Source organism: Cibotium barometz, chromosome 56 (assembly GCF_041138505.1).
Source record: "Cibotium barometz isolate CiBa-2024 chromosome 56, ASM4113850v1, whole genome shotgun sequence".
Classification (NCBI taxonomy): Eukaryota; Viridiplantae; Streptophyta; class Polypodiopsida; order Cyatheales; family Cibotiaceae; genus Cibotium; species Cibotium barometz.
In genome coordinates, this window is record NC_141101.1 from 9,099,404 (window position 1) to 9,125,476 (window position 26,073).

The window sequence follows — 26,073 nt, forward strand, 5'->3', positions numbered from 1 at the left end:
CCCATGCTACTGAACCTACAAACATGTCATTTGCAAAGAGCCGATGGTTTTCTCAATGGTGTTCCCTCTTCTTCTTCCAGTGCTCCTTTTGTATGTTACTATTGTTGTTGTGGTTAAAGTGATCACTAGTTTGGGTGCTCCACTTGCTTGCGATGTTGTGTTGGTTTGCGAGCTTAAGTGTTTGCTATTATCTAGGTTATGTTGACGGCCATCAATGTTGCTACTAGTCACCTTTCAGCTGCTCATTTTTTTAGAGAGAGCCCACGAATGGGGGGCTTGTGAAGGTGGTTGTTAGCAAGGTTGGAAATGGGCTTGTGGCTCCAATTCTAGAGAGAGCCCATGAATGGGGGGCTTGTGAAGGTGGTTGTTATCAAGGTTGGAAATGTGCTCGTGGCTACCACTCTCGTCTGTTGTGGCTCACCACCAACACCTAGCTTGCTTTGTTGCTTGAAAGACAACTAACACTTGTAGAGATCCCACCCAACCTTCAAGAGCCATCCACCTCAAAGACTTGTCATAAATGCATCTTCATCCATCCAACTCACACTAACAAGTCGCCACTCCATGTGGCCCATTATAGCATCATTTCTTACATCTCTTTACCCATTTCTCCTTCTACTTTCACCAAGTTGCATAACCTTTGATCACACATACCTTACATTTTGGCATTGCCAATTTAAACCAAAATTCCAATATCTCTCATAGGCATTACCTTTTGTCTCTCCACACGGTGTAAGGAGGAAGGGGGATTGATTAAAGGAGGAGGAAGGGGCATTACCTTTTGTCTCTCCACACGGTGTAAGGAGGAAGGGGGATTGATTAAAGGAGGAGGAAGGGGGGGCTATGCAAGGAGAGGAGGGGGACTTATTTTAGCAGGAGAGGCGGCCTCGATTTCTAGCTACACAAGGAGGGGTGGTTGGCAGGCTTGATTTTTTATGGGCACCCTTGCCCTTCAAAATTGACGGTTTTGGTGAAATATAGCAAGTTTTTTTTGGTGTTTGTTTGTAATTATTGATGGGCACTTTAAAATTTTACAAATATTTTACGACTAAATTCTAAAAAATGGGCATGATGCCCATTAAAAAGCAACACTAGTGGGCTAGGAGCTTTTTCTTGTACAATGGGGGAAGTAGGGGCACACTCGAACTATTAGCATTCTAAGGTGGATCAAACACAAGGATTAGCATAATGGATTAAGCATAGTGACACACGAAAATAAAATTAATACTAATGAAATGTAATTAGCATAATGATGAGAGGATAAGTGAAAAAAACGTGTTGTACTTGTTCATTAGAAGATGCCTCTTACAAGTATCAAATAACATCATTGATGAGGTTACAAGCTTCCTCAATCATCTCGCTCATTCTCTCCTAGATTCTGGGTGCAAAAGTCAACATGTGTGGCCATGATAAATGCTCCTGGCTTCTTCTACAAATTATGGATTCTCCTAGAGTTACTTTCACCTAGTGATGATTAATGCCTCAATGTTAAAAGGCTTTCTTAACCTTTGAACCTATGTGCCCTTAGCCCCATGATATTTTGGTGTTTATTTCAACACGGACAAAGAGGATGAGCGAGGAGGTGACACTAGATGGGCGAGACATGAAGGTGACAAGTAGCGGTGAATATTGGTATTGATATTTAATCAATTTATTAATTAATTTACTGGCATAGTTGATGTAAGTTGGAAGCGAGCTGGTGGTGTGGTGAGGTAGATTTTGAGATACTTGACTTTGGGCATCAATAGATAATGATCAAAGATTCCTTTTTGCTCAAAAGAAGATCTCGAACCTAGTAATCAACTTGTCGCTTACCTTCAAGCATTATTACACCCATGATCTTACTTACTTCTACTCTCAACGTGAATGAATATGACTATACCTTATGAAAGACATCCCTTTGAGAGGATATACTCACCCACATTAACTTAGAACAACCTTTTGCCGCATGGGTGGCATGCACTATGGACGCCTCGTAGAGGTAGGGCCTCGGCACTATCTCGCACGGTGTGGGATCAACGGCTATGGACCTTAGGAACAAGATCTTCGACCTTAGGCATTAATTAATGCCCATATAAAAGTTTTTTACAGGATATCTGTATATATCATTGGACTGGTCCCACCCAGATGGGATGACGTCAAAGACGGTGACGTGGCTAGAAGGGGTATAAAAATACGCGCACACACATCTTTCAATTTTAGGGTTACGAATTTGACTGCTGTGCTGACTGCGACAAGCTGGCTAGGGTTTGTTAGGGTTTGTGAGGGCTTGTTCGAATCGTATAGTGATGTGCTGCAGAGTGTCTACAGTCCGCCATCGCCACGACAACGAGGGTTTTGAGTATGCCGTAGCCACTGCAGCGAGGCTTTTGCACGGGCATTGCCATATCTACGGTCCACCATAGCCACTGCAGAGAAGGTTTTCTCCCCTAGTCTAGCCCTAGCCACCGGAACGAGGGCTTTGCGTGCCATAGTTGTTGGCCATAGTCACAGCATCAAGCGATTGCTGCGTGTCATTGCTGATCTTCATCTCCAATTGACATAGCTCAGTCCGCGTGAACTTGCCTTTGCTCGTTACATTGTTGCGGCCCGATGTCTCACCTCAGGTGAAGCTTCTCTGTATGGGAAAGCGATGGCGCAGGATGCAGTCCTTCCGCAGAAGCCCGAGGTTCACCATGTTAACGGAGCTGTAGCAGCGCAGAGGCCCCCTGATGGCTCCCCTGAGCATAGCGATGGAAGCAGGCACGTTCACCCTGTCCCCAGGCTTTCGAAAATTCCGAACTTGGAGCACCTTCCAGACAACTATGACGACCTTAAGGACTTGGAGTACCCGGCCGCCATGTACAGTGCAATGGAGAGATACCTGCCCCCTGAGCTTCTCAGTGCACCTCGCAACAGCAAGCTCGTGATTTTACAGCAGATTTTGGCCAAATACAGACCTAATGGAGAGCGTGCCCGGGTAAGTATTTTGTGTGTGTGTGTGTGTGTGTGTGTTGCGAGAGAGAGAGAGAGAGAGAGAGAGAGAGAGAGAGAGAGAGAGAGAATTATATTAACATCTGAATTAAATCTGTTGGTCTCAAAAGAAAAAACAATTACCTAGTAGATTTACGATGCCAAGCATTAAAAACTACCAGCTGGATGCGTTTTTTGTGTTTGTTTTGATTTGGACTCACAAAACTGCTGGTCTTCTCTGGGGATAGACGATCCGCTTGCATTCTTTTCGAGCTGTTCTGAGTTTGGCTAATTCTGCATTCTTTTGCTAGAGTTGCATTGGTGTTAATTTCTCTACGATTCATATCTTTATGCCTTTAACTGTTTTACGATAAGTGATTATTGCATGATTGCCTTGTCATAAAATTTTGTCAATTCCTTGCTCGCGGTCTCCTTATCTCCGTCCATGTACCATCCTTTGGGCAAACGGCTTACCCTGATCTGAAGGGTCTTTGATTGTCTCGACTTTTGTTTTGACTTTCGATTTGATGTGTTCTCTCAAATCTTCCTTAACCACTATCTTGATGTAGCTAACGGTCTCGTGCAAGTCCTTATCCATATCTTCTTTCATCTTTTGGGGAGCTCCATTGTTTTAGACCAGGGTAGAAGGGTCATCCCACCCGTTATGGTGGTCACCTTCTTTCTTCTTCTTGTGACAATCAGGCTAAATGAGACCTTTGAGAGCACAATATTGACAAGTAAGCTTCTCATGAGCGGGATTGTTGGTAGTTTTGTAGTCACCTTTGTTGCTCGTGGAAACCTTGGACTGCCATTTGTTTTTGCCCTTAGCTTGAAGAAGGGTCTTGGAAGTACCCTGGTTGGTCATCTATCTGATGGCCCTATCCTGAAGTATGCCAACAATGGTATGTAGATCAGCAGTAGAAGGAAGAAGTGATATGGTATCACAAAAAGCAAAGAAAGTCTTGAGCAATTTGGTGAGGAGCCAATTGACAAAATCCTCGTCGGTAGCTTTGCTCCCCAAAGAGACCAACTGCATCTGAATGGTTATGAACTCCGTAATAGAATCCATGATGTTAGCAGTATCGGCAATCTTAAGGTTGGAGAACTGATTCTCCAAGGCTATCTTCTAAGCGAAGTCCTCACGGTGATACCTCCTTTGGATGCTATCCCACAATTCTTCTGCAGTTTCCTCATCAAGTTCATCAATCCTGCGAATGACCTATTGTGTGGGAGCATCGCGACAACCATGAGAAATTCCTCTTCTAATCCCAACACAATCCGACACAAAATCGATCATCTTGGAATATGGTAATGGCTCGTTCTGCCAAGAAAAACCCCAATCAAACTTCTTCATCCACCAACCAAACTCAAAAATCCTCTTCCACCAAGGAGATTGTCTTCATCAGTATGGAGGAGCTTTCCTTTGATTATCATGTTTCTTCCACCTCACGTCTTACGGATTGGGTGGTTGATAGTGGGTGTACTACTCACATGACTCCTGTTAGGACCATTCTTCATGACATTCGTCCTAGCTCTTCGACGGTGTCGATTGGTGATGCTTCCAACTTGGAGGCCTCTTCGGTTGGTAATGTGCGACTTAACTCTTCCCCGGGCCAGCCTTCTATCATTTGGGATGTGAAACCGGCCTCTGGTAGAAACCAAAGTGCGGTAGACTAGCAGTCACCCAAACTCAGTTGTAATCCAGTAAATAAGACATAGAGAATGGGATCTAGAGTGCTCCTACACAAAAAGAAGAACGACACTTGTTGGCCCCAAAGCTTGGCGCCCCTTTCTGTATTTCTTTATTCACATTCAATGGAAGAGTTTAACTGAACACATCATGGCCATTCATGGCTTGTACATATGCATGTCCAATCTGCCAATCCTCTTGACCTCTTAGCATAGAGGTTTCACACAGCTTTGTGCCCCAAAACACCACACTGTTATTCACCTCTAATCAGCCAAGATAGTACATCCATGAGGCCCATGGAAAGGTCTAAGTAGACTCACATGAAATGCATTGTGAATTCTCTAGTGATCTGGTAGCTTCAAACGATAGGCCACCTCACCGATCTTTTCCAATACTTGAAAAGGTCCATAGTAACGTATGCTTAACTTAGGGAATAAGCGCTCTTTACCCTTCATCTTCTTGAGCCTAGCTTTCTCAAATTGCAAAAGAACCCAGTCACCCAATGTAAACTCTAATGCACGCCTGTGACGGTCTACTGCCTTCTTTTGCTTTTGTTGAGTTCTTTGGAGTGCCAACTTAACTCTTCTATAAGTTTCATCCATGATCTCCACATATTGGTCAGCCTGAAAGATCTTATCCTTTGTGTACAAAATGGGTGGTACCTTGTTCCCTCCTTCCACAATCTCAAAAGGCGCCTTGCCCGTTGAGGTATGGATGGTGTTGTTATAAGCGAACTCCACCAAAGGAAGATACTTTTCCCATTGTTGCTTGTGCTCTGACACGTAGCACTTGAGAAGATCTAACACTGTGGAATTAGCCTCTTATGACTGCCCATCTGTCTGTGGATGAAACGATGATGAAAACTTGAGAGTTGTACCCATGTTGTCAAACAACCCTTTCCAAAATAAACTCGTCATCCGTGGATCACGGTCACTAATGATAGACGAAGGCATGCCATGATACTTGAAGATGTTCGCCATGAACAATCACCATGTGATCAACTTTGATCTTCTTACGCACAGGAATGAAATGAGCCTGCTTACTGAACCAACATATGATAGTCCAAATGCCATCATTCCCCGTTTGTGTCCTCGGAAGATCAAATATAAAATCCATGGCAATGCTCTCCCATGGTCTATCTGGAATAGATAGAGGTTGAAGTAACCCTGGTGTCTTCTGACGGTGAAACATCACCTTCTGACATACGATGCATTGCCTAACAAAAGCATCAACATCTCTTCTCAAAGTCGGCCAATAAAAGAAAGTCTCAATTGCCTTTATCATGGCCTCAATGCCCCTATGTCCTGCATATGGTGGAGCATAACTTTCAATCATAACCTTGAGTCGTAGCTGCTTGGTAACACACAGTCTACCATGAATCAATAAGAAGTCATCCCTGAGAGTATAATGATCATGCCGCTGACCCTCATACATCTTATCATAGACCCTGCCAAAATCCTCATCTTGGGCATAGTGCTCTTTCATCTCATCAAGCTCATGATGCTAAGTAAGTGAAACTGTTGAGACCTGTGGCTTGCGTGACAAAGTATCTGCCACAACATTCTTTTTGCCTTTCACATGTACAATCTGAAAGTGGAACATAGACAAAAAGTTGGCCCGTCTCATATGCCTCTTAGAAAGTTTAGTTTGCGTCAGGAAATAACGCAAGGTCTGATGATCTGTCTGCATAGTATCAGTCCCAAGCAAATAGTGTTTCCATATAGAAAGAGCATGAATTACAGCCAACATCTCTTTCTCATAGACCTGTAAATGCTTCTCGGCATTCTGTAATATACGACTTTCATAGGCTATCACATGTCCTTCTTGCATGAGAACTGTCCCAATGCTGTTCCCACATGCATCACACCGGACAACAAAAGCTTTTTGGAGATCCCGTGGTACCAATACGGGATCCGAAGTAAGCTTTTCTTTAAGCTTTTTAAAGGCTGCAATTTCCCGATCAGCCCATTGAAATGGAGTTACCTTCTTTGTGAAGGCATGAAGGGACAAAGCAATCTTAGCAAAATACCGTATGTACCGCCTGTAATAGGAACACAATCCCAAAAAGTTGCGTACATCATGCACGGTCTTTAAATCTGGCCAATTGAGAATTACTTCCACTTTCGAAGGATCCATACAGATTCCATCTTTAGACACGATATGCCCCAAGAAGTGTAGTTCTTCCAAGAACTCACTCTTCTTGCCATTTATGACCAACCTATGCTTCCGGAGTTCTTCAAACACTGTGGCCAAATGCTCTCTATGTCCTCCTCTGAGCGTGAATGCACAATCATGTCATCAAAGAATGTGCCCACCACAAACGCTCTATGAGGCCGGAAAATCCTGTCCATCATCCTGTTAAAGGTGACGGGAGCATTTGTCAAGCCAAAGGGCATGACCAAGAACTCATATAGCCCAAAGGTGGTCCGAAATGTTGTCTTATGCACATCCTCGGGTCTAATGCGTATCTGATGATACCCGCTTTTCAAGTCTATCTGACTAAAGACTGTGGAGCCCTGTAAGCGGTCCAATATGTCATCGATCCTTGGAATAGAGAATTGATTCTTGATGGTGTTCTTGTTTAGCGCCTTGTAATCTATACACATGCGCCAAGAACCATCTTGCTTTTGCACTAAGAGCACATGCGAGCAAAAGGGTGATGAGCTAGGCTGAATCAACCCCTTTTTCAACAACTCCTGTACCTGGCTCATAATTTCCTCTTGTTGGGCTGCACTAACACGGGACATCGGTCTATTTGGTGGGGTACTCCCCGGAATAAGATCAATAGCATGATCTTTTGGCCTTTCCGAAGGAAGTTCTCCTGGCATCACATAGGAAATCAGTCTTGTCTTTATCTAACATAGACAAATTAGATTGAGATTCATCATCTTTTGCATCCTTTACAAAAACCACGTACGCGGAAAGATGCTTTTTCATTACTGATGAAATGGCCAAAGCCAATACAATAGGAACAGATTTCCCTTTAAGCTTTACATCCAAAATGTTAAGACCCCCTGGTCAACATCTCAGCAGCGCCGTGGGCCAGCCTGGACAACCCTTTCTTTGAAGCTTCTCATATAATGTTCTCGGATATTAAGAGCTAACAAGGAACTACCACCATACTTCCAGAATGCAAACAGGATCAAGTCAATACTTGCCAGGAAACCTCTTCCCCTAGAACACCCGTGCTCGGAATTCTTGTTCTCATAAACACCAGAGGGAAGAAGGATGCTCCCACCTAGAATGCAACCACCCACAAATATCAATGTCTGGAAGTGGAGTACCAGAGACCTAGAGGTAGAAAAAGAGAAAAGCTCACCTACCGATGATCCAGCAAAGTATGAAGACGCTGTACGGGTCGAGTGGAGACCCATACCGATGGCATAAAAGAAAATTTTAGGGCAAACCCCACTCAGACCAATTCCACCACTGCATGTACTCTATGACACCATGGCATAACCAACAAAACATCACACCCATCAAGTCGCATGATATAGAATTCCTCACTGTCCACATAACCTTGCACACAAAGCCTCAGCTTTCCAATAATAGGGGTAACGGGTTCTGCATACCCACCAGGACAAGCCATATTAGCCTCATACAAATGCCCCATCTCCTCTGCATGGATCCCCAATCTGCCAACCAAATCTGGTGAGATAAAGTTGGCTCTAGCACCTGTGTCAAAGAAAATCAAAGCATTCTGATCCCTAACTTTTCTCCATGCTCTGCACAACTCAGTCTCCTCACCACCTTGCTGCTCCCCAACAAGATCAAGAACTAACCCTGCAGAAGGTTTTGCTTTCGTACACTTGGGCTCCCCTTTAGTGTCAGAGTCCTTGTTGGACTTACGCTTGGGACAATTGAAAGACATATGTCTCTCTTCGATACAGAAAAAGCATTTCTTGGCATCCAACAAAGCCTGCTACTCCTCGGGAGTTCTCTTGGGCATTGGTAACATCTTATGCCGCTTCTCTGCAGGCACTGTTGCATCCCGAGATGCATGCCCTGATTTCTTAGTTTTCTTGCCAGTGCTTTTGCTGCTCTTAAATCGAGTTGAAACCCCAGTGAGTAACACATTTGCCATCATGGCATTCTCTATCATCTACGACATATTTGTTACTCTAGTCTTAATGCAATAGTCACCCACTTCCTTGGGCAACCCACAACAATACTTCTCAACTTGCTCAGACACTGGCACTGCACGATAAGAAGTAACTGGGAGTAGAGTTTCCCAAAACTTCTTGTTATAATCCTCAAGATTCTCACATTTCGATGCATCCAACTTATGCCATGCTGTCATTACATCCACCTCAAATGTAGATGTGAGCCACACAAAAGAGAACACCTGTTTAAACTGTACCTAAGTAGATGGTGCTATGCCCTGCAAAAGAAGAGTGGACTGTTTACAGTCATCTCCTGTCTGTATATTTACACCAGGGCCTCTGTTGTGGGTGTGCCCGCCCGATTTAGGTGCTTTCTCATTTTTCCCCACTCTCCATATTTTTTTCCTGTTTTTTTTGGTGTGGGAGGCTGTCTTGTGCATGTTGGCTCTGTCTTTTGTGCTAGCCGACTGGCTCATAGGGGCCATATAAAATGGCCCCTTGTCCCCACACAGTTTGTATTTAGTATTTCGGGATTTCCTAGTCTGTATAGCAGAGTTACACGCCTCTCTCTCTCTCTCCCTCTCTATTGCTGTGTCTTTTTGCAGTGCACTTGCTCTTGTGTTTTCAGATCTTGTCTTCATCTCCACTGCATATTCTGACATGGTATCAGAGCTCTAGGCTCTTGGAAGATCTTGGGAACTGTGTGAGCAAGAAGGGGGCTGTTTTGTTGCTGATTGGTGGACTGTTTTGGACCATACGGGAAGAGGAGAAGCAAGAGGAAGGTGGGCTGATTTGCTGGACAGCCACTTGCAGGTTTAGTTCTTCATTTTTCCCACGCACCCACCCTTTTCAGTTACACCCCGACAATGGCAGATTTACTTGAGATGGTTGAGAAGCATGTGAAGATCCCGACACTCCCCATGTTCCCAGTGGACCGTCAGTTGGACAAGAACAACTATGGCATATGGAAGATAATGATGGAATCTGTTAAATGTTTTGGAGTCTTACGACCTTGCTGATTTCATTGTTGTTGGGGTTCCACGGCCGGAGTTAGAGGAAGGGGAGTTACCCTTGATTCGGAAGGAACGTGAGGCACAGGCACAGTTATGGGATCGTGTCAATGCCGGGGGCCGTTCTTTCATATTCCTCAACTGCACACCACAAGTAATCAATCATATCAAGCGTATGATGCTGGCCAGAGATATATGGCAGCATTTGGTTTCTCTTTACAACAGGGTATCGCCCATGAAGAGGATCTCCTTGGAAGTACAGATGCGGGTGATGAATCCTGCAAAGTCGTCGACGATGCGGGAGCACATCAACAAGCTGCAGGCTCTTCAGCAGGAAGTTCTCCAAGCTGGGAAAGAGAGATCATCGGAGGATATGGCCATAACGTTGTTGTCACATTTGCCCTCTCAATACTCAGCATTTTACTCTTCGTTGATTACCAATGGCAGGCTCAGCACCATCACATGGGAGGAGCTTGTGCCCATGGTCTTGGACCAGGAGGAACGATTCACGAACCCTCCACAAGGCGGAGGTTCTGAGGCCTTAACTGGCCAATGGTCGAAAGGCCGGAATAACAACAACAAGGGCAAAGGGAAGGCTTCATCAGAGAAGTCTTTTGAGAAGAAGCCGGACTCAGACCGAGAGAAACTGAAGGCCGAGAGGACCTGCAATGGTTGTTTCGAGAAAGGCCACTATTGGAGGAAGTGTCCTAAGCGGACTGGGAAGAGTGCTGATTCTTCAGCTTCAGCTGCAAAGACTCTAGCCTTTGTGCACTTAGAGATGATGGACTCGGATGCTACATCTTCTTCGAACGAGGAGGCAGTTGGCTTCACCGCAAGGGATACTCGGGAGTGGATTCTTGACAGTGGTGCTTCCAGGCACATGACTCCTTCTTGTGACTTCTTGTTGGATCTGAAACGGCAGTCAGGTCGCATTTTCATTGGCGACAATTCCACAATTCCGATACACAGTGAGAGCCGGATGGAGATCATTCCCGACAGCAAGGGGGGTAAGCATTCCTCTCGTGTTCTTTACGTCCCAGCACTTGGTTTTCATCTATTGTCAGTGCATGAGGTATGCAAGACTGGCTTCCGGGTGGAGTTTGAGAAGCATTGTGTTGCTCTACAGGACCGCGAGACTGGCCAGGTTGTTTGGGAAGGCGGCGTAGAGAATGGTATCTACAATTTCTCCGCACTCTTCTCTTTGACAGGTTCTCAAGTTGGTGACTTGTGGCACTCTCGGTTTGGCCACTTAAATGTGGATGCACTGCGGCGAGCTTTCCGGGACCAGATGGTGGTTGGCTTGCCAAATGTTGGTAGCAGGCAAGGACGCTGCAGTTCTTGCATACGTGGTAAGCAGCACAGGGAATCCTTTCCGAAGCAGGCTTCCAGGCGGGCCTCGAAACCATTGGAGTTGATACACACTGACTTGTGGGGACCTATGCAGACACCATCCTTGGGAGGTTCTCTATACTTCATGCTGCTTGTTGATGATTATTCCAGATTCACATGGGTCTATACTTCATGCTCGCCCGATTTAGGTGTTTTCTCATTTTTCCCCACTCTCCATATTTTTTCCTATTTTTTCTAGTGTGGGAGGCTGTCCTATGCATGTCGGCCACCTTTGTATGCTGGCCGATTGCACGACTGTTTGCTCTGACCTGGCCAATTGCACCTGAGCAAGTCGTGGACACATGTTGTTGTTGTCGGCTATCTTTTGTGCTGGTCGACTGGCTCATACACAGTTTGTATTCAATATTTTGGGATTTCCTAGTGTCATGTGCACAGTGTGTATCTACCGTGTTCTACACGCATGCAAGACTAGTTTCGAGGCTTGGGGAAGCTTGGAACTAGGCAGGCTGATTGACGAGCTGAGTTAGGGATAAACTAACGGGCGGGCACCCAAGTATGGACGGGCGGGCGCCCAAGTGTGGACGCCCGATGACCGGCCAAGAGCCTATAAAAGGGTGGCCAAGGTTAGTTATTGAGATATAGAGAGTCTCGCGAGTTTGTGAGAGCTCTATGGTCTTGGAGCCTGGATCTAGTGTAGACGTGCACCTGCTATACGCAGGCGAGGCCGGCAGCAATCTCGAGGCCCGCGAGGGCAGCTTCGTGGCGGTATGGGACGTCGCGAGGAGGAGATTGGTCGGTACGTCAACCTAGTTAGCTCAGCTCGTGGCTCGGTGGGGATAGCCAAGACTGTGGGCTCGCCCACGGCTGTCATGGTTGGGAGGTGAGTCAGGCCTGCACCCCCTTGCTTGTTTGTTTGTTCGTTTGTTTGCAGGTTTCGAGTTTCGAACCAAGATCGATCACGAGGAGATCCGTGGGGATTTGACAGTGGTATCAGAGCATACCTCGTGAACGAGCAAGTTGGTAGGTAGAGAAGAAGAGGTCGAAGAAAGGTATGTGTTGAAAAGCTTGCTGTTTTTTCTGTGCATACTGCTGTTTTCAGAATAGTATGTGTTTTTTCTTCATCAAAGAAACCCATGTTGATGGGAGATGGTAGTCTTAGAAGGGTCGTTTGCTTGCAAAGAAGAGAAGAGTTTGTGTGTGCAGTCATACGCATGAACTGCAGGGAGAGAAACAGAAAAAGCACGTTGCTTTTTGGCACAAGAGAGAGAGAGCGGTTGTGAGACGGAGGCACTGGTGGGTTTGTGCGTTGGCAAGTTTGCAGGCGGTGTCTATCGGCGGCTGAAGGCGCCTAAGGCTAGCCAAGCACGCGGCCAAGCAGCTAGGCCAGGCCGGCGCCCAGGCCACGTGGCCTTGTGGCCAGGCCTGCGTATCCAGCCAGGCAGCGCCTAGGCCAGGCCGGCAAGCCCACGCAGGTTGCCCAGGGCCACGCTACTGTGATACCCAGGCCCACGTTGGCGCTGACACAGGTGCCGACAGTACTTCAGGCGCCGGTTTCAGTTGACGAAAGCATCCGCCGGATGGAAAGCATGCGCCAGCAGCTTCAATCGCCTGCAACCAGCCGACGGCGTTAATCCAGGAGGAGAAAAAAAAAACAAGGAAAGCCACGTTTTTTTAAAGCTTTCGTTTTTTTTGAGTTTAATTTTTTTTTTTAAAAGTTTTAAAAGACCCCTCCTCCAAGGTTTCAAAGTGTTTATTTATTTTTTTTAAAAAGAATATAGAATATATATATCCATATATATATATATATATATATATATATATATATATATATATATTTATTCAAGAAAAAAAAACACAAAAGCAAAAGCAAAAGCAAAAGCTAAGCCTAGCTTTTGGAGATTTTTGGCTTTTAGGGCTATCTTTATAAACCCCTTAAGTGGCTTCTTGCCACACATCTCTCAAGTCTTCAAGCTCTCAAGCTCTCAAGTTCACTCGCACTTTTGTTGTGCAAAGATCGAATTTTCTCTCCACGTATCCTCTTCACGATGTCGACCCAAGAATCAGAGTTGGAGCCCCTTGTGGAACGCGAAGACTTGCCGGCTACGGAAGATAACGATGCCGATCTTTTTGACGATTTTGTGTCAAAATCAGATTTCCAAGAGTTCAAAGTAGCTCTCGAAGCTTCTTCGACGGAACGTCAGGCACAAATCGCAGTTCAGATGCAAGCTTTGCAGAACTCCATTGCTCTATTGACCACTACCCTCTCTACTTTCTTGAGTATGGATACCTTGGCTTTAGCTTTAGGCCCCAATATTACTCCGGAACCGTTCGGGGGCGAGCAAAAGCAACGCACCAAGGAGATCGTGGACACTTGGCTACATAAGTGGCAAGTTCACTTTCAGTTTCATCCATATGATGATGGAAAGAAGATCTAGTTAACAGCAGGTTTCCTGTCCGGCAAAGCTTTGCTTTGGTGGAAGGAACTCAACCCTAAGCCAACGACTTGGGTACAATTCGAAGACGTCTTCAAGAAAGAATTCCTCAAGAAAGAGGATGATTATGATGTTGTTGCCCGGTTTTTAGCTTGACCATGACCTCGCAGCACCTCACTTTTTTTTTTTTTTTCCCGGAAAAAAGATCCTTCTATTAGTTAATGAGAAAACGCCATATGGCTACAAAGCTCACCTCGCAAGGAGGGATAAAACACAATGAACACCTGAGCTCCCCCCCGTGGCTGGCCGCTCTCTGGGGGGGGCTACCTAGTAATACATGAAGGAGGTGAGAAAAGCCAAACTGGCGGCCGATAGTGCCAACTGACATCCTCGTCCCTCGCGGTGAGGAAAGGGCCAGGCTGCCAAGTGCGGAGGAAAGCCTTGCGGCGCCCTCTCATGCGATCCGAGTCTCCCTGGAGTTTCCCCCAGTGTCCTCTCAAGGTGTGGATGATGTCCACCCAGAGGGCCTGTATGACCTCCGCCGGTGGAGTCGTCTGGTGGTCAATGGCCTCCCTGCATCGGGCTCTCCATATGTGCCAGGCCGTCATGCTGCTGATCAACTCCCATCTCTGCCCGACCCCCTCCTGAGAGGCTGCCGAGGAGAAGTCTGGTGTCGGAACCACCGCCATCGCCCTGTCAGAGACCTGGATGGTCACACTGCCAGGAGCGTCCTCATATCCAAGTACAGGGCCGCTATCCGTGGCCCAAGCTACCGCACCCCATGTCACCAACATCTCCCCTGGAGAACCTGCAAAAACCATCCTGAGAGCGCGCTGCCAGACCTGCTGTGCCTGTGGGCAATCCCATAAGCAGTGCCGCTGTGACTCCTGTGCATGATCGCACCGAGGGCAGGACGCTGGGTGTCTACCAAAAGCAAGCCAAGCCCCCACAGCCAATCCTCTATGCGCTGTGAGCCAGAGAAAAAGCGTCACCTTCCGAGGACGGAAGCTGGCCCAAAGGCGCTGCCAGAAGTCCCTAAGAAAGGCAGGGGAGAGCCCCTGTCGCCGCCAATGCTCGGCCGCTGCCGGGGTGCTCTCTATCTTGTGTCTCTGAATCCGCCGCCCCAGCCTCGCTGTGTACTGAAAAAAGGGAATGGCAGGGCTGGTAGGAGCCGAGTAGGGATCTCGCCAAAACCACTCCCCTGGGTCCCACTGAAGACAAATAAGAGGCTTGCTGTCCCAAGCCCAGAGTCTCCAAGAACAATCCTCCCCTATCGAGGCCGGTGAGGGGTCTACATACCACTGTCTCTGATGAAAGCCGACCACCCGAACCCTCTGAAGGATACAACCCTGGAACCCATCCAAATCTAGTCGTGACCTCTGAAGCTGGCCACCCTCTCCCACCTCGAAAGTGAGTGGGGCGACTCTCTCCGCTGTGCCGCAGACCGCTAGGAGGATCTCATGCCGAGTAAAGACACCCATCCACTGTGGAGGTGAAGGGTCCTGTACTGGGGTCCGCCACTCCCGGGGGATGGCCGCCTCAATATCCTGTCTCATCAACTCTCTGCCCCTCATCCCACTGAGTCTCCTCTCCTGAGCCTCTGGAGGCAGCTGCTGAAAACATATCCAGTCGTCTAGGGACTGGGCTGGGCCGGAGCTCAACGGGCCCCACGACACGTGAGACCGCGAGCCAACCATATGGCCACTGGGGAGACGAATCAAGGGGTTCCAGATCAATGGCTGCCTCAGGCGCTCCTCATCGGTGCCCGGGGGAGTCTGGAAGAGTGCAGGCCTCAGATGCGCCCAGGCCCTCAGAAGGCTGGCTGCAAAACGCTCCTCGAAGCCAAGGCCCACTCCTCTGGAGCGCTGCTCCGTAAAGATCCACCTGATGCTGGGGTTCCAGGGGCCGCTAAGAGACGGAGTGCGGCTGAGCATCCTGGAAACAAGAAGCTCCTTCCACGGCTCAACACCTGGCAGGAGACCACGAACTACCAGCTTGCCAAGCAAAGCTCGGCTTTGGCAAATAGGATCTACAATGCCCAAGCCGCCTCTCTCCCTCGGCTGAGTGATCACAGCCCATGCCACCTTTGCCCTAGCGGGTCGCCCATCGCCTCCGGACCAAAGAAAGTTCCTGATGAGCCTCTGCACCTGGCCGATGCACGCCCGAGAGAAGGCCCAGCAGGAAGTGATGTACCACATGGTAGCGAGCAGAACCTGGTTGGCCACCACTACGCGGCCAGCCAGAGATAAACGAGCAGTACTCCAATACAGAAGCTTCTTCCGAATGCTCAGAAGAAGGGGGGCTATCTGCTGCTCCGGAGATATATCAATGCCCACATAGCAGCCCAGATAACGCACTGTAGTGCCGGGGGGCAGCCACTGAAAACCATCAACTGGCCTCCAAGTCGGGGGGGGCATAGAACTGACCCACAGCCCACACGACTTGTGCCAGTTGATCAAAGCGCCCGAGGCTCTGCAAAACCTGTCCATGGCTGAGGCGAAGCGGCGGAGGTTCTCCTCACCTCCCTGAAGATAGACAGCAGTGTCATCCGCAAACTCCGAGTCTAGGAGCTCCTCCGAGGTGCGGATGGGAAGCTGGAGGCCCCTCAAACCTGTATCCTGCGCCGTCAAAAAGGTGCTCATGGCCTCCGCCACAAAGAGAAAAAGAAAGGGCGCCAAGGGGCACCCCTGCCGCACCGAGCGCGAAAGCTGGAACCTCTCACCGCACACACCCTGTATCAGCACCTGGCTATGAGCCGAAGTGTAGAGTGCAGATACCCCACGGATCCACTGAGGGGGGAAGCCCATCCTCTCCATAGTGCCTTCCAAGAAGGCCCAGTCCACCCGATCATATGCCTTCTCGAAGTCGAGAAGGAGCACCGCCAAATCCTCCTGCCGCAATCTAGCCAAGGCCGTAGCCTCCCAGAAAGAGAAAATGTTATCCAGAATGCTCCGATCCTGGATGAAGCCTGTCTGCGTGGAGTGGATGATGTCCGGAAGGTGAGGCTGAAGCCGCCTGCTGATCGCCTTAGCTAGGACCTTGTAGGCCGTGCCTAGCAAGGTGATCGGTCTCCACTGTCTAATCTCCAGTCTGTCTCCGCCCTCTTTGGGGATCAAGTGAATCAACCCCTCTGCAATGCTGTCCGGCATGACTCCCGTCTCCATAATCTCCTGGAAAGCCAATCTGAAGCCCCTATGAAGGAGGCCCCAGTACCTCTGGAAGAAAGCCACTGAAAGACCGTCCTCTCCTGGGCATTTGCCCCGCGGTAATGCCTGGAGAGCCTCCTCCAGTTCCGTATCCGAGAAGGGGGAGAGAAGGGAGTGCTGCAGATGGGCCGGCACAACCGGTCTCGTGAAGCTCCAGACTGCCTCCCTAGCCTCTCTCACCCTGTCGTCTGCCGGCTCAGCAGAGAGAAGAACCCTGTAAAAATCTGTGGCTATCGCCCGCACCCTGGGGGGATCCACCACAACCTGGCCATCAGCCTGACGAAGCCGCCTGAGACCCTCTCGCCTGAAGCGAGGCCCAGTCGCCTCAAAGAAATCCCGAGTCACTCTATCTCCAGCCTGAGTCCAAAAAGAAGACCGAGCATGGAATCGGAACTCCACCCGCCTCTCCTCGATGGATCTGATCTCAGTGCGAGCTGTCTCCATCTGCTCAGAGATCCAAGGGCTCAGAGGATCTCTCTCCTGGAGTCTCTGGAGAGACGCTAAACTCCTCCGAAGGCTCCTCTCCTGCTCCCTGAAGGCCTCCAGACGGTCCAAGGCAGCCAGTCTGAGCATCCGACTGATCTCCTGCAAGCCACTGACAAGATCACTGGCTGCCGAGCCTCTCCTGAACTGTAGCTCCTGCCAGACCTGCTCAACTCTGAGCGCGATCTCAGGCTCCTCTATGAGACAATCAGGAATCCGGACGCTCTGGCCACGCTCTCCTCTCGTAGGGTCCTCAATCTGGAGAAGCACTGGGAAGTGGTCTGAAAAGGAGGAGCCAGCAAGTATGCCCACAGTGCCGCCTCTATCACAGGCCCACTCATCAATGTAGAATCTGTCGATGCGGGAAAGGTTAACGCCTGTGGCTCGTCTATCCGAGCGCGAGAAAGATAGACTCCCCTGCAATCTGCCAAACTCCGGGAGAGTCCACGGATCCTGGCCTCTCACCTGTAGCACTAGCTCCTCCCAGGCAGCTAGCTCTGGCCCATGAATGGTCTCCTGGCTGCCCCCCATCCTATCCTCTGCGTCCTCCAGCATGTTGCAATCCCCTCCTAGGCACCAGTGGTCTGCCAAGGGGAGGGACTGCCTGATGGTGCTCCAGAACTCGGCTCTCCCGGACGCCCCGTTAGGGGCGTAGAAGTTGAGGAAGCCAATGCGGTCTTCCCCAACCCGAAGGATGACCCACTGCGCTCGACCCTGAACCAGAGTGCCAGAGTCCACAACCTCAGAAAGAAGCTGCTCGCTGACTGAGATGCATACTCCGCCCTGGTTCCCCTGGGGGCCATATGCCGGGGACCAAAAAGTGTGACTCCTGCCTGGCAAGATCTTCCCGCAGATGCGGGTACGCCCGGCAGAAAGGTGGTGCTCCTGGATGAAAAGAATATCTATGGGTCCTCCAACGAGAGCCCTCTGGATCTCCTGACAAAGTCTGCCCCGACCAATGTGGCAGCGATGTCCACTGAGACCCTGGATGTTCCATGAGAGGATCCTCATGGATGAGCTGAGGCAAGTGAAGAAGCCGCCACTGGCTCACCCCTCTCAGCCGGCCCGGATGATCTGCCCTCCACTCTAGGAGTCTTGGGCGCCGGCTTGGAGGGAGAATAATCACTGTCTGTCCGGGTGCGGAGTCTCTCCAGAAAGAGGGTGACCTGTGTCTGAGTCCAGCTCCACTCCGCCTTCGCCCTATCCAGAGCATAGGCGTGAGACCAATCCTCTGCATATAAGTACCTAAAGGAAGGCTGCACCCTCGGGGCGGCATGGAGGAGAATTAGTAGCACCGCCTCAACTGATGTGTGGACCGGATCCACCCGCCAATCTCCTATACCAAACAGGCTCATGCGGGCTGAGTGAAGTCTGGTCTGCAGTAGATCCGTGAGCCCCAGGTCGCTGAAGTGGTGAGAAAACTCCAGTATCTGGTCACGCAGAACTTCCTCTACAGAGCTGCAATCCCAGGCTGTGTCTGGGGCAACGCTGAGAGGAAAGGAGAAGGCCACCATGCTGCTCACCACTGAAGGAGAACGCGAGGGATGGCACACCACGCAAACTCGCAGGGGCGCGACCAGAGTCTCGAATGGGCCAGCATCCAGCTGGAGGCACCTGAAAAAACTGTAATCCACTGGTAGCCCCATCACTCGCGGGGGCCCCCCAGGGGAGGCTGGGGCGAACTCTGTGGCGGGTGAAGCGAGGATCGCCATCTCCACCGGCCCGGAGAGGCGGTGAAACAACCGCTGGACTGAACTCTGGCCTACCCAGCTGCGCTGCCCCGGGGCAGTGGGTGGTCTGGCGAAGTATCCTGGAGAGGCTGAGGGAGGGATGGGGGCGCGCGGCGAGGAAGGGGGAGAGCGAGGGGAGGATGGAAAGGCATCTGCCAGAGGATAGGAGTCAGGGGGGGCCGCCGGGGGAGGAGGGAGGGGGGGGCGGGGGGGGGAGGGGGGGAGGAGGGAAGAGTGCTCTCCGGGTGGGGGGGAGGGGAGCCGGGGGTCGCAGAGTGCGGCCGAGGATCCTCAGGGAACTGCTCCAAGGAGGGGGCGGGGCCCCCCGCGGGGGGAGGCGGGAGTGGGGTCTCCACGTGGGAGACTCCTCCATCGGCCTCAGCAACGGGCACTGAGACTGAATCCTCGTCCATCGGGGTGGGACCTACCGGCCGCCTATCCCTGACTGGAGCATAAATGCGGGTAGGTGCCTGTGGGCCAGCCGGAGTCGCCCGTCCACCATCCTGTCCGCCAGCCTGCGCTGCCTGCTGGCGTCTGCGACGGTCCCTGCGAGCCGGGCGTTTCCGCCGGCGAACCTCCTGCCAGCCTCCAGCCTCCTGAGTCTGTGCGGCATCCTCCGCCGGAGCCTGCTCGTCCGATGGTGGCGCCTGCTGTGACGAGCCAGAGATGTCCGGTCTCGGAGGTGGATGGCCACCTCTCGGGTCTCCCGCAGGGGGTCCAGAGGCAGCAAAGCGTGAAGGATTAGCCCCCTTGCGGGGACAGGAGCGTGCGAGATGGCCCATCTCCCGACATATGAAGCACTGACCGGGGAGGCCCGAATACTCCACGCGCTGAATCAGATGTCCTCCAGAAAGACAAGGGAGGAGGATCGTCTTCGGGAGGGACTCCGGTGACGAAACAACAACACGAATGGCCGGGAGTCCTGCTGCCCGAGCAACCACTGAAGCCGCGGTCTGTGGCACCTCCACCACCTGCCCGAAAGCCTTGCCTATGGCCGGCAGGAGGGGCAAGTACTCCCTTCGGAGACCTGGAAAGCAGACGGTGATGGGGAATCCAGTCGCGCCTGCCAGTGGATCAGACGATGGGTCGAAACCGTGTGTCCATCGCGCCAAGAACGCCCGAGAGGAGCGTAGGGCAATGGGGCTCCGAGCCAGCACCCTCTGAGCTGCTGGTGGGGACTCGAACTCCACCTGGTAGTAGCCGCGGCCTAAAAAATCCACGCTGACGATTCTGGCAGTCTCGCCGATGAGGCTACCCTGAAGTAGGTCGCGTAACTCTCTCCGCATTGGGCGGCTACCCACCACCTTGCAAACCAAGGAGGAGGCCTCCAAAGAAGAAACTGAGGACGCGAGAAGCTGCTGCTCTGCATCTGAGAAGTCTAGTCGAAGACCTGTATCGGTCGGGGCTGACGGAGAGGCTGCCATGGAGTCCTCCTAGGGGAAAAAGACCAGGTACTGGCTGAATCGACGAGACGAACCCAAGAAAGACCACGCCACTCCGCTGAAGACGCCGAAAAAACAAAAAAAGGGGGGGGATGGGGGGGCTGAGGCAGGGAGATAGGGAGAGGCAGGGACGGGGGGCGGAGAAGCCGACGACGCAAGGAGGGGGGGGAAAAGGAGGTGGAAACAGGGGGGCGGGGGGGAGGGAGAGAGGCGGAGGAAGAAAGATGGCGAGGGGGGGGCTGCGCAGAGAAGGCGAGAAAAGGGGGGGGAAGTGGAGGGCGGCGCGGAAGAGGGAGGCCGGGGGCGGAAGGGTGAAGGCGGAGGGGAGGAAGTGCTGCGGGGACAGGCGGGTGAAGGAGGAGGGGGAGGAGGCGGCGGCGACTGCGAAGGGGGAGGCGCAGGGGGCAGCGGGCTACACGCGCTGCAGCGAAAGGAGGAGGGGGAGGAGGCGGTGGCGACTGCGAAGGGGGAGGCGCAGGGGGCAGCGGGCTACACGCGAGCTACAGAACAGAGCACGGTTGTTTCCCTCTTCCTAGTGGGGAAACTCGCAGCACCTCACTTATGAGGTCTACCTCCAGAAGTTTCGTGACTTACAGATGAAAGCTACAAAGATGGATCCCTCTACTCTTTTGGGGTTTTTCGTAGCTGGTTTACCAGACTCGTACCGATTACAGGTTAAAAATAACAAATGTAAAACATTGGACGAGGCCATTCATTCAGCTCGTATCTATGATGATACGATGGTCTCTTCCAAGTCGAAACCCGTTACCGAGCAGGGGAACAAGCATAAAAGAAAGTTCTCCGTACCTATGGCTAACACGATAGAAAGAAAGTCTTCGGACCAACCTTCGAAGAATTCAAGTTCGACACCAGCGAAGAAGAAACGACTCCTTAGGGCTTTGAAGCTCAAGAAGGAAGGATGTTGTTTTATCTGCAAAGAAAAAGGACACATGCGTAACGAGTGCCCAAAGCAAAAGGGTACCAAGACAAACGCAGGACCCAAGCTAAATGCAGCTAATCAGTTGTCTTTGACAGGTACGTCAATTACTGTACTTTCTCGCCCTAGTACTTGTTCTGATTGTCTGTTCAATTCTAAACTATTTGGCTTGCATGATCTTCTCCGAGTTTATGGAGAAGTGAATGGCCATAAAATTCACATTCTTTTAGACCCGGGCAGTTCGCATAACTTTGTTAACTACAAACTTGTGCAGAAATTGAGTCTTGATACGACACTCGGCGACCATACCTATGAGGTACGTCTACATGCGGGAAGGCAAGTTTGGGATCGCAAGGTAGAGATGCTTCCAATCCAGATTCAGGACTACAAAGATACTCTGGAATGCTATGTAATGCATCTGGAAAATGTAGACTCGTTATTAGGGATTGAGTGCTTTAAGACTCTTGACGTCCAGATAGATGATGGGGAGAAACCTGAATTAGGGTTAGGTTAGAGTTCATTCATGGGAGACATACACAGAGAAGAACAAGGGAGAGAGAGAGAGAGAGTTGTGGGGATAAGTCAACTCATCAAAAGCATGAGTGTGTGACTCCCCTATCACACATGTATATTGCACTAGTACACATAGTGCACTTAGTACATTAAAAGTACTAAGTGTACTATGTACTATAACTTATGGGCTTGTACACACTATAAGGGTGGGCATAACGCCTTTACCCCAACAACCTCCCACTTAAAGGCAAAGTGCCCTTAAGTAAAGAGAAAAAAAAAATCAGCATGTACATGATAATATACAAGGCCATATCAAGGCTGAAAATGGCCTCATCCAATGCCCATCAAGTGTCTGCAATGAGCAAACCGCTCCGGAGGCAAACTCTTTGTCAACAGATCAGCCGGGTTGTCATCTGTGTGAATCTTAACAAGCTGAATTTGCTTGTTCTCTATCACCTCTCTGATGAAGTGATACTTCACATCCACATGCTTCGTCTTTGCATGAAAAACAGGGTTCTTTGCCAATTGGATGGCACTCTGACTGTCACAATGCAACAATGGAATATCCCCTGTATAACCCAAATCAACCACTAACCGAGATAGCCATAATGCCTCCTTGCAAGCCTCTGTGGCTGCAATATACTCGGCCTCTGTAGTAGATAAGGCTGTGCACTTCTGCATCCTGGATATCCATGACACAGCACCTCCTGTGAATGTAAACACATAACCGGTAGTAGACTTCCGGTTATCTGGATGACCGGCATAATCCGAATCCGTGTAACCATGCACTAATGCATCCTGTTTGCCAAAGCAAATGCACAAATCCTGTGTGCCCTTCAGGTATCTCATGACACCTTTCACTGCTTCCCAATGCTTCTTGCCAGGGTTGGCCATGTATCTAGAAACCACTCCCACTGCAAATGCAATGTCCGGCCTAGTAGCAACCATGGCATACATGAGACTGCCACAAGCTGAAGCATACGGAATCTTGGCCATATCAGCCCTGTCTCTATCTGACTGTGGGCTGTCCATAGCACTGAGTTTCACATATGGAGGCAAAGGAGTACTAGCTTTCTTCCCCCCGTCCATATTGAACCTCTGCAAGACTTTGCCAATGTATTCCTTCTGAGACAAATACAACACATGCTGATTTCTGTCCCGAAGTATCCGCATACCCAAGATGTGATTAGCATCACCCAAATCCTTCATATCAAAGGTTTGATGCAGCCTCTGCTTTAAAGCATCCATCTCTTTACGAGATTTCCCGGCAATCAACATATCATCAACATACAAAATGAGAATCAATAGACTGCCATTCAAAGCTTTCTTGGTGTACAAGCAGTGATCTATGTCACTTCTCCTGAATTTCTGAGATTTCATGAATGTATCAAATTTATGATACCATTCTCTTGGTGCCTGTTTGAGCCCATAAAGACTCTTTTTCAGCTTGCATACAAGCTTCTCCTTTCCACTTACTGCATAACCCTCTGGCTGCTGCATATATATCTCCTCATGGAGATCACCGTGAAGAAAAGCAGTCTTCACATCCATCTGAATCAAGTCCAGATCATCATGCGCAACCAAAGCCAACACAGCTCTAAGTGTGGTCATTTTGACCACTGGAGAGAAGATCTCATCAAAGTCCACACCATATTCCTGCTTGAAGCCCTTAGCCACTAACCTGGCTTTGTATCTTGGCTTTGCATCTGATGCAACTTTGAGCCTGTATACCCACTTGCATGGCAAAACCTTCTTGCCTGCAGGCAAATGCACCAATTTCCATGTTCCATTTTTATGCAGAGAATCCATCTCTGACTTCATGGCACGCTCCCAAAGAGCCTTGTCTGCCCTCTGTAAAGCCTCCTTATAACATGAGGGCTCCCCACAGTCAGTGAGCATCAAGTAGTCAACCCCTGGAACAAACCTGTCAGGGGCTCTGGAGGGTCTAGTGGACCTCCGTACCCAATGACCATCATTTGCAGGTTGCTGTCCAGCCTGCATATCACCCATTGGTGGCTCCTGTTCCATGCCATAAGGCTGAAAAATCATGCCCGGTATCTCCTCCAACTGTGGTATATCCATAGGGATATCTTCTGCCATCTCTGGCTGTCCATTTGGACCATTTTCAGCACCATTTAAGGGCTGGTTTTCCTGCTGTAATGGCTGATTTACAGCCCTTTGTTGTTGTCCATGATGTCCATCATCATCAAAGATGACTCTGCCAGGCTCCTGTTGCCTTGCAGGCTCCTTATACATGCATGTTTCATCAAAAATGACATCATTGCTGCGTATAATCTTTCTATTTATGGGATCCCAAAGTCTATACCCCATTTCACCTCTGTCACCATATCCTAGGAATATGCATTTGTGAGACTTAGGATCAAGTTTGGTGCGCATTTCCCTGCGTATGTGCACGTACGCAACGCAACCAAACACTCTCAAGTGCTTGTATGACGGAGGCTTCCCTGTCCATACTTCTTCTGGCACTTTCCCACCAAGCCTCGTGTTAGGTGACCTATTTATAAGGTGAACGGCTGTCATAACAGCTTCAGCCCAAAAACCATGAGGTAATGCAGCATGTGACAACATAGAACGGACCTTCTCCTGTATGGTCCTGTTCATCCTCTCTGCTGTCCCGTTTTGTGGAGGATCATAAGGAGTAGAGAGCTCCCTCTTGATGCCTTTAGCATCACAAAAGTCCTGAAACTGTTTGGACGTATACTCTCCACCATTGTCGGAACGCAAAGCCTTCAGTGTTTTGCCAGTTTGATTCTCAACAAGAGCAACAAACTTCTGAAACACTGAGAATGTATCACTCTTCAAACGAAGAGGATAAACCCACACCTTGCGTGTGGCATCATCAATAAAAGACACAAAATATTTTGCCCCTCCCAAAGAAAGCTGAGGCATCTCACATACATCTGTATGCACAAGCTCTAACTGAGCATCTTTCTGTCCAAGAGCTTTCTTGTGGGGGCACTGTAGTTGCCTACCATATATACAATGCTCACAAAACTGAAAACTTGAAAACTTTAGAGAAGGCAAGTAACCCAAACGAGACAATTGCTCCATTCCTTTGACACTCATGTGTCCCAACCGGCTATGCCACATAGAGATTTCCGGCAGCTCGGTTGCATTTACATTAGCATGGTGACAAACACCTGCATGCATAAAGTAAAGAGTGTCCACCTTAGAGCCTCTGGCAACAACCAGTGAGCCCTTACTAATCTTCCACTTTCCACTACCAAATGTGGTAACATAATCAGCATCATCAAGCTGTCCAGTAGAAAGCAGGTTCTTCTTGATCTCAGGCACATGCCTGACATCATGGAGCATAAGCTGTGAGCCATCTGAAAATACAAGCCTTACATCACCTCTGCCAAGAATCTTGCATGCATGGTTATCACCCAAATAAACAACTCCTTCATTGCCAGCAGTATACCTGACAAACAAGTCTCTGCAACCTGTGACATGAAAGGAGGCACCTGAATCAATGATCCATGAGTGCATACCATGACCACCTGTAAGAAGTGAATGGGCATCAAGTGAAGAAGTAAATAGGACCTCATCCTCACTGCCACCTGCATGTGACACATTGATTTCTTCGATCTTGACTCCACTTTTGCCCTTTGGCTTCATCCTTCTCTTTGTCTTTGCCTTTCCCCTTTTCCTTTTGATCATTTTTCCATTTGTAGCATTGCTTTTTGATGTGTCCCTTCTTGCCACAATAATGGCATTCCAAATCCTTTTTGGAGCGAGACTTGCTCCTTCCCCTTTCTTGGCTTTTCCCCCTTTGCTGGGATCTCCCACGTGCATTCATTGCATTGGACTTTCCAACAGAGTTGTTTTTCCTGTTCATCTCTTCTTGAAGAAGAGCACCCTCAACATCTGCATATGACAGCATAGCATTCGAATTGCTAGTGGCTGTCCTGAATGTGTCCCAACTCTCTGGCAAAGTGCATAACAAAAAAGTGGCTTTGAACTCATCGTCCATTGCCAACTTTTGATTGATGACCTGGCTGACAATACCATTAAACTCATTTAGATGGGCTGTCATAGAAGCCCCTTCCTTCATCTGAAGGCCTATGAGTTTCTTCAACCAATACACTTTGCTTGAGGCACTTTGTTGGGCATACAAGTCCTGCAATCTCTGCCACATTCCCCAAGCTGTCTTCTCTTCACGAATGCTGAAAAGTAATGAGTCTGACACAGACAACATGATAGT

At 49.5% G+C, this 26,073-nt stretch overlaps 1 protein-coding gene across 2 annotated transcripts in view; it reads left to right on the forward strand.

Moving 5' to 3' along the window:
• The first annotated feature begins 2,199 nt into the window (after nt 1-2,199).
• Nucleotides 2,200-26,073, forward strand: part of LOC147606865 (2-oxoglutarate and iron-dependent oxygenase domain-containing protein CP2-like) — a 71,281-nt gene continuing 47,407 nt past the window's right edge. Inside the window, exon 1 of one of the 2 annotated variants that reach the window (XM_086791618.1) lies at nt 2,200-2,959. In XM_086791618.1, coding sequence (XP_086647744.1) covers nt 2,633-2,959 — 327 coding nt within the window. In that variant the 5' untranslated portion in view covers nt 2,200-2,632. The remainder of the gene's footprint in view (nt 2,960-26,073) is intronic. The other variant, XR_015264917.1, reaches the window with a different exon arrangement.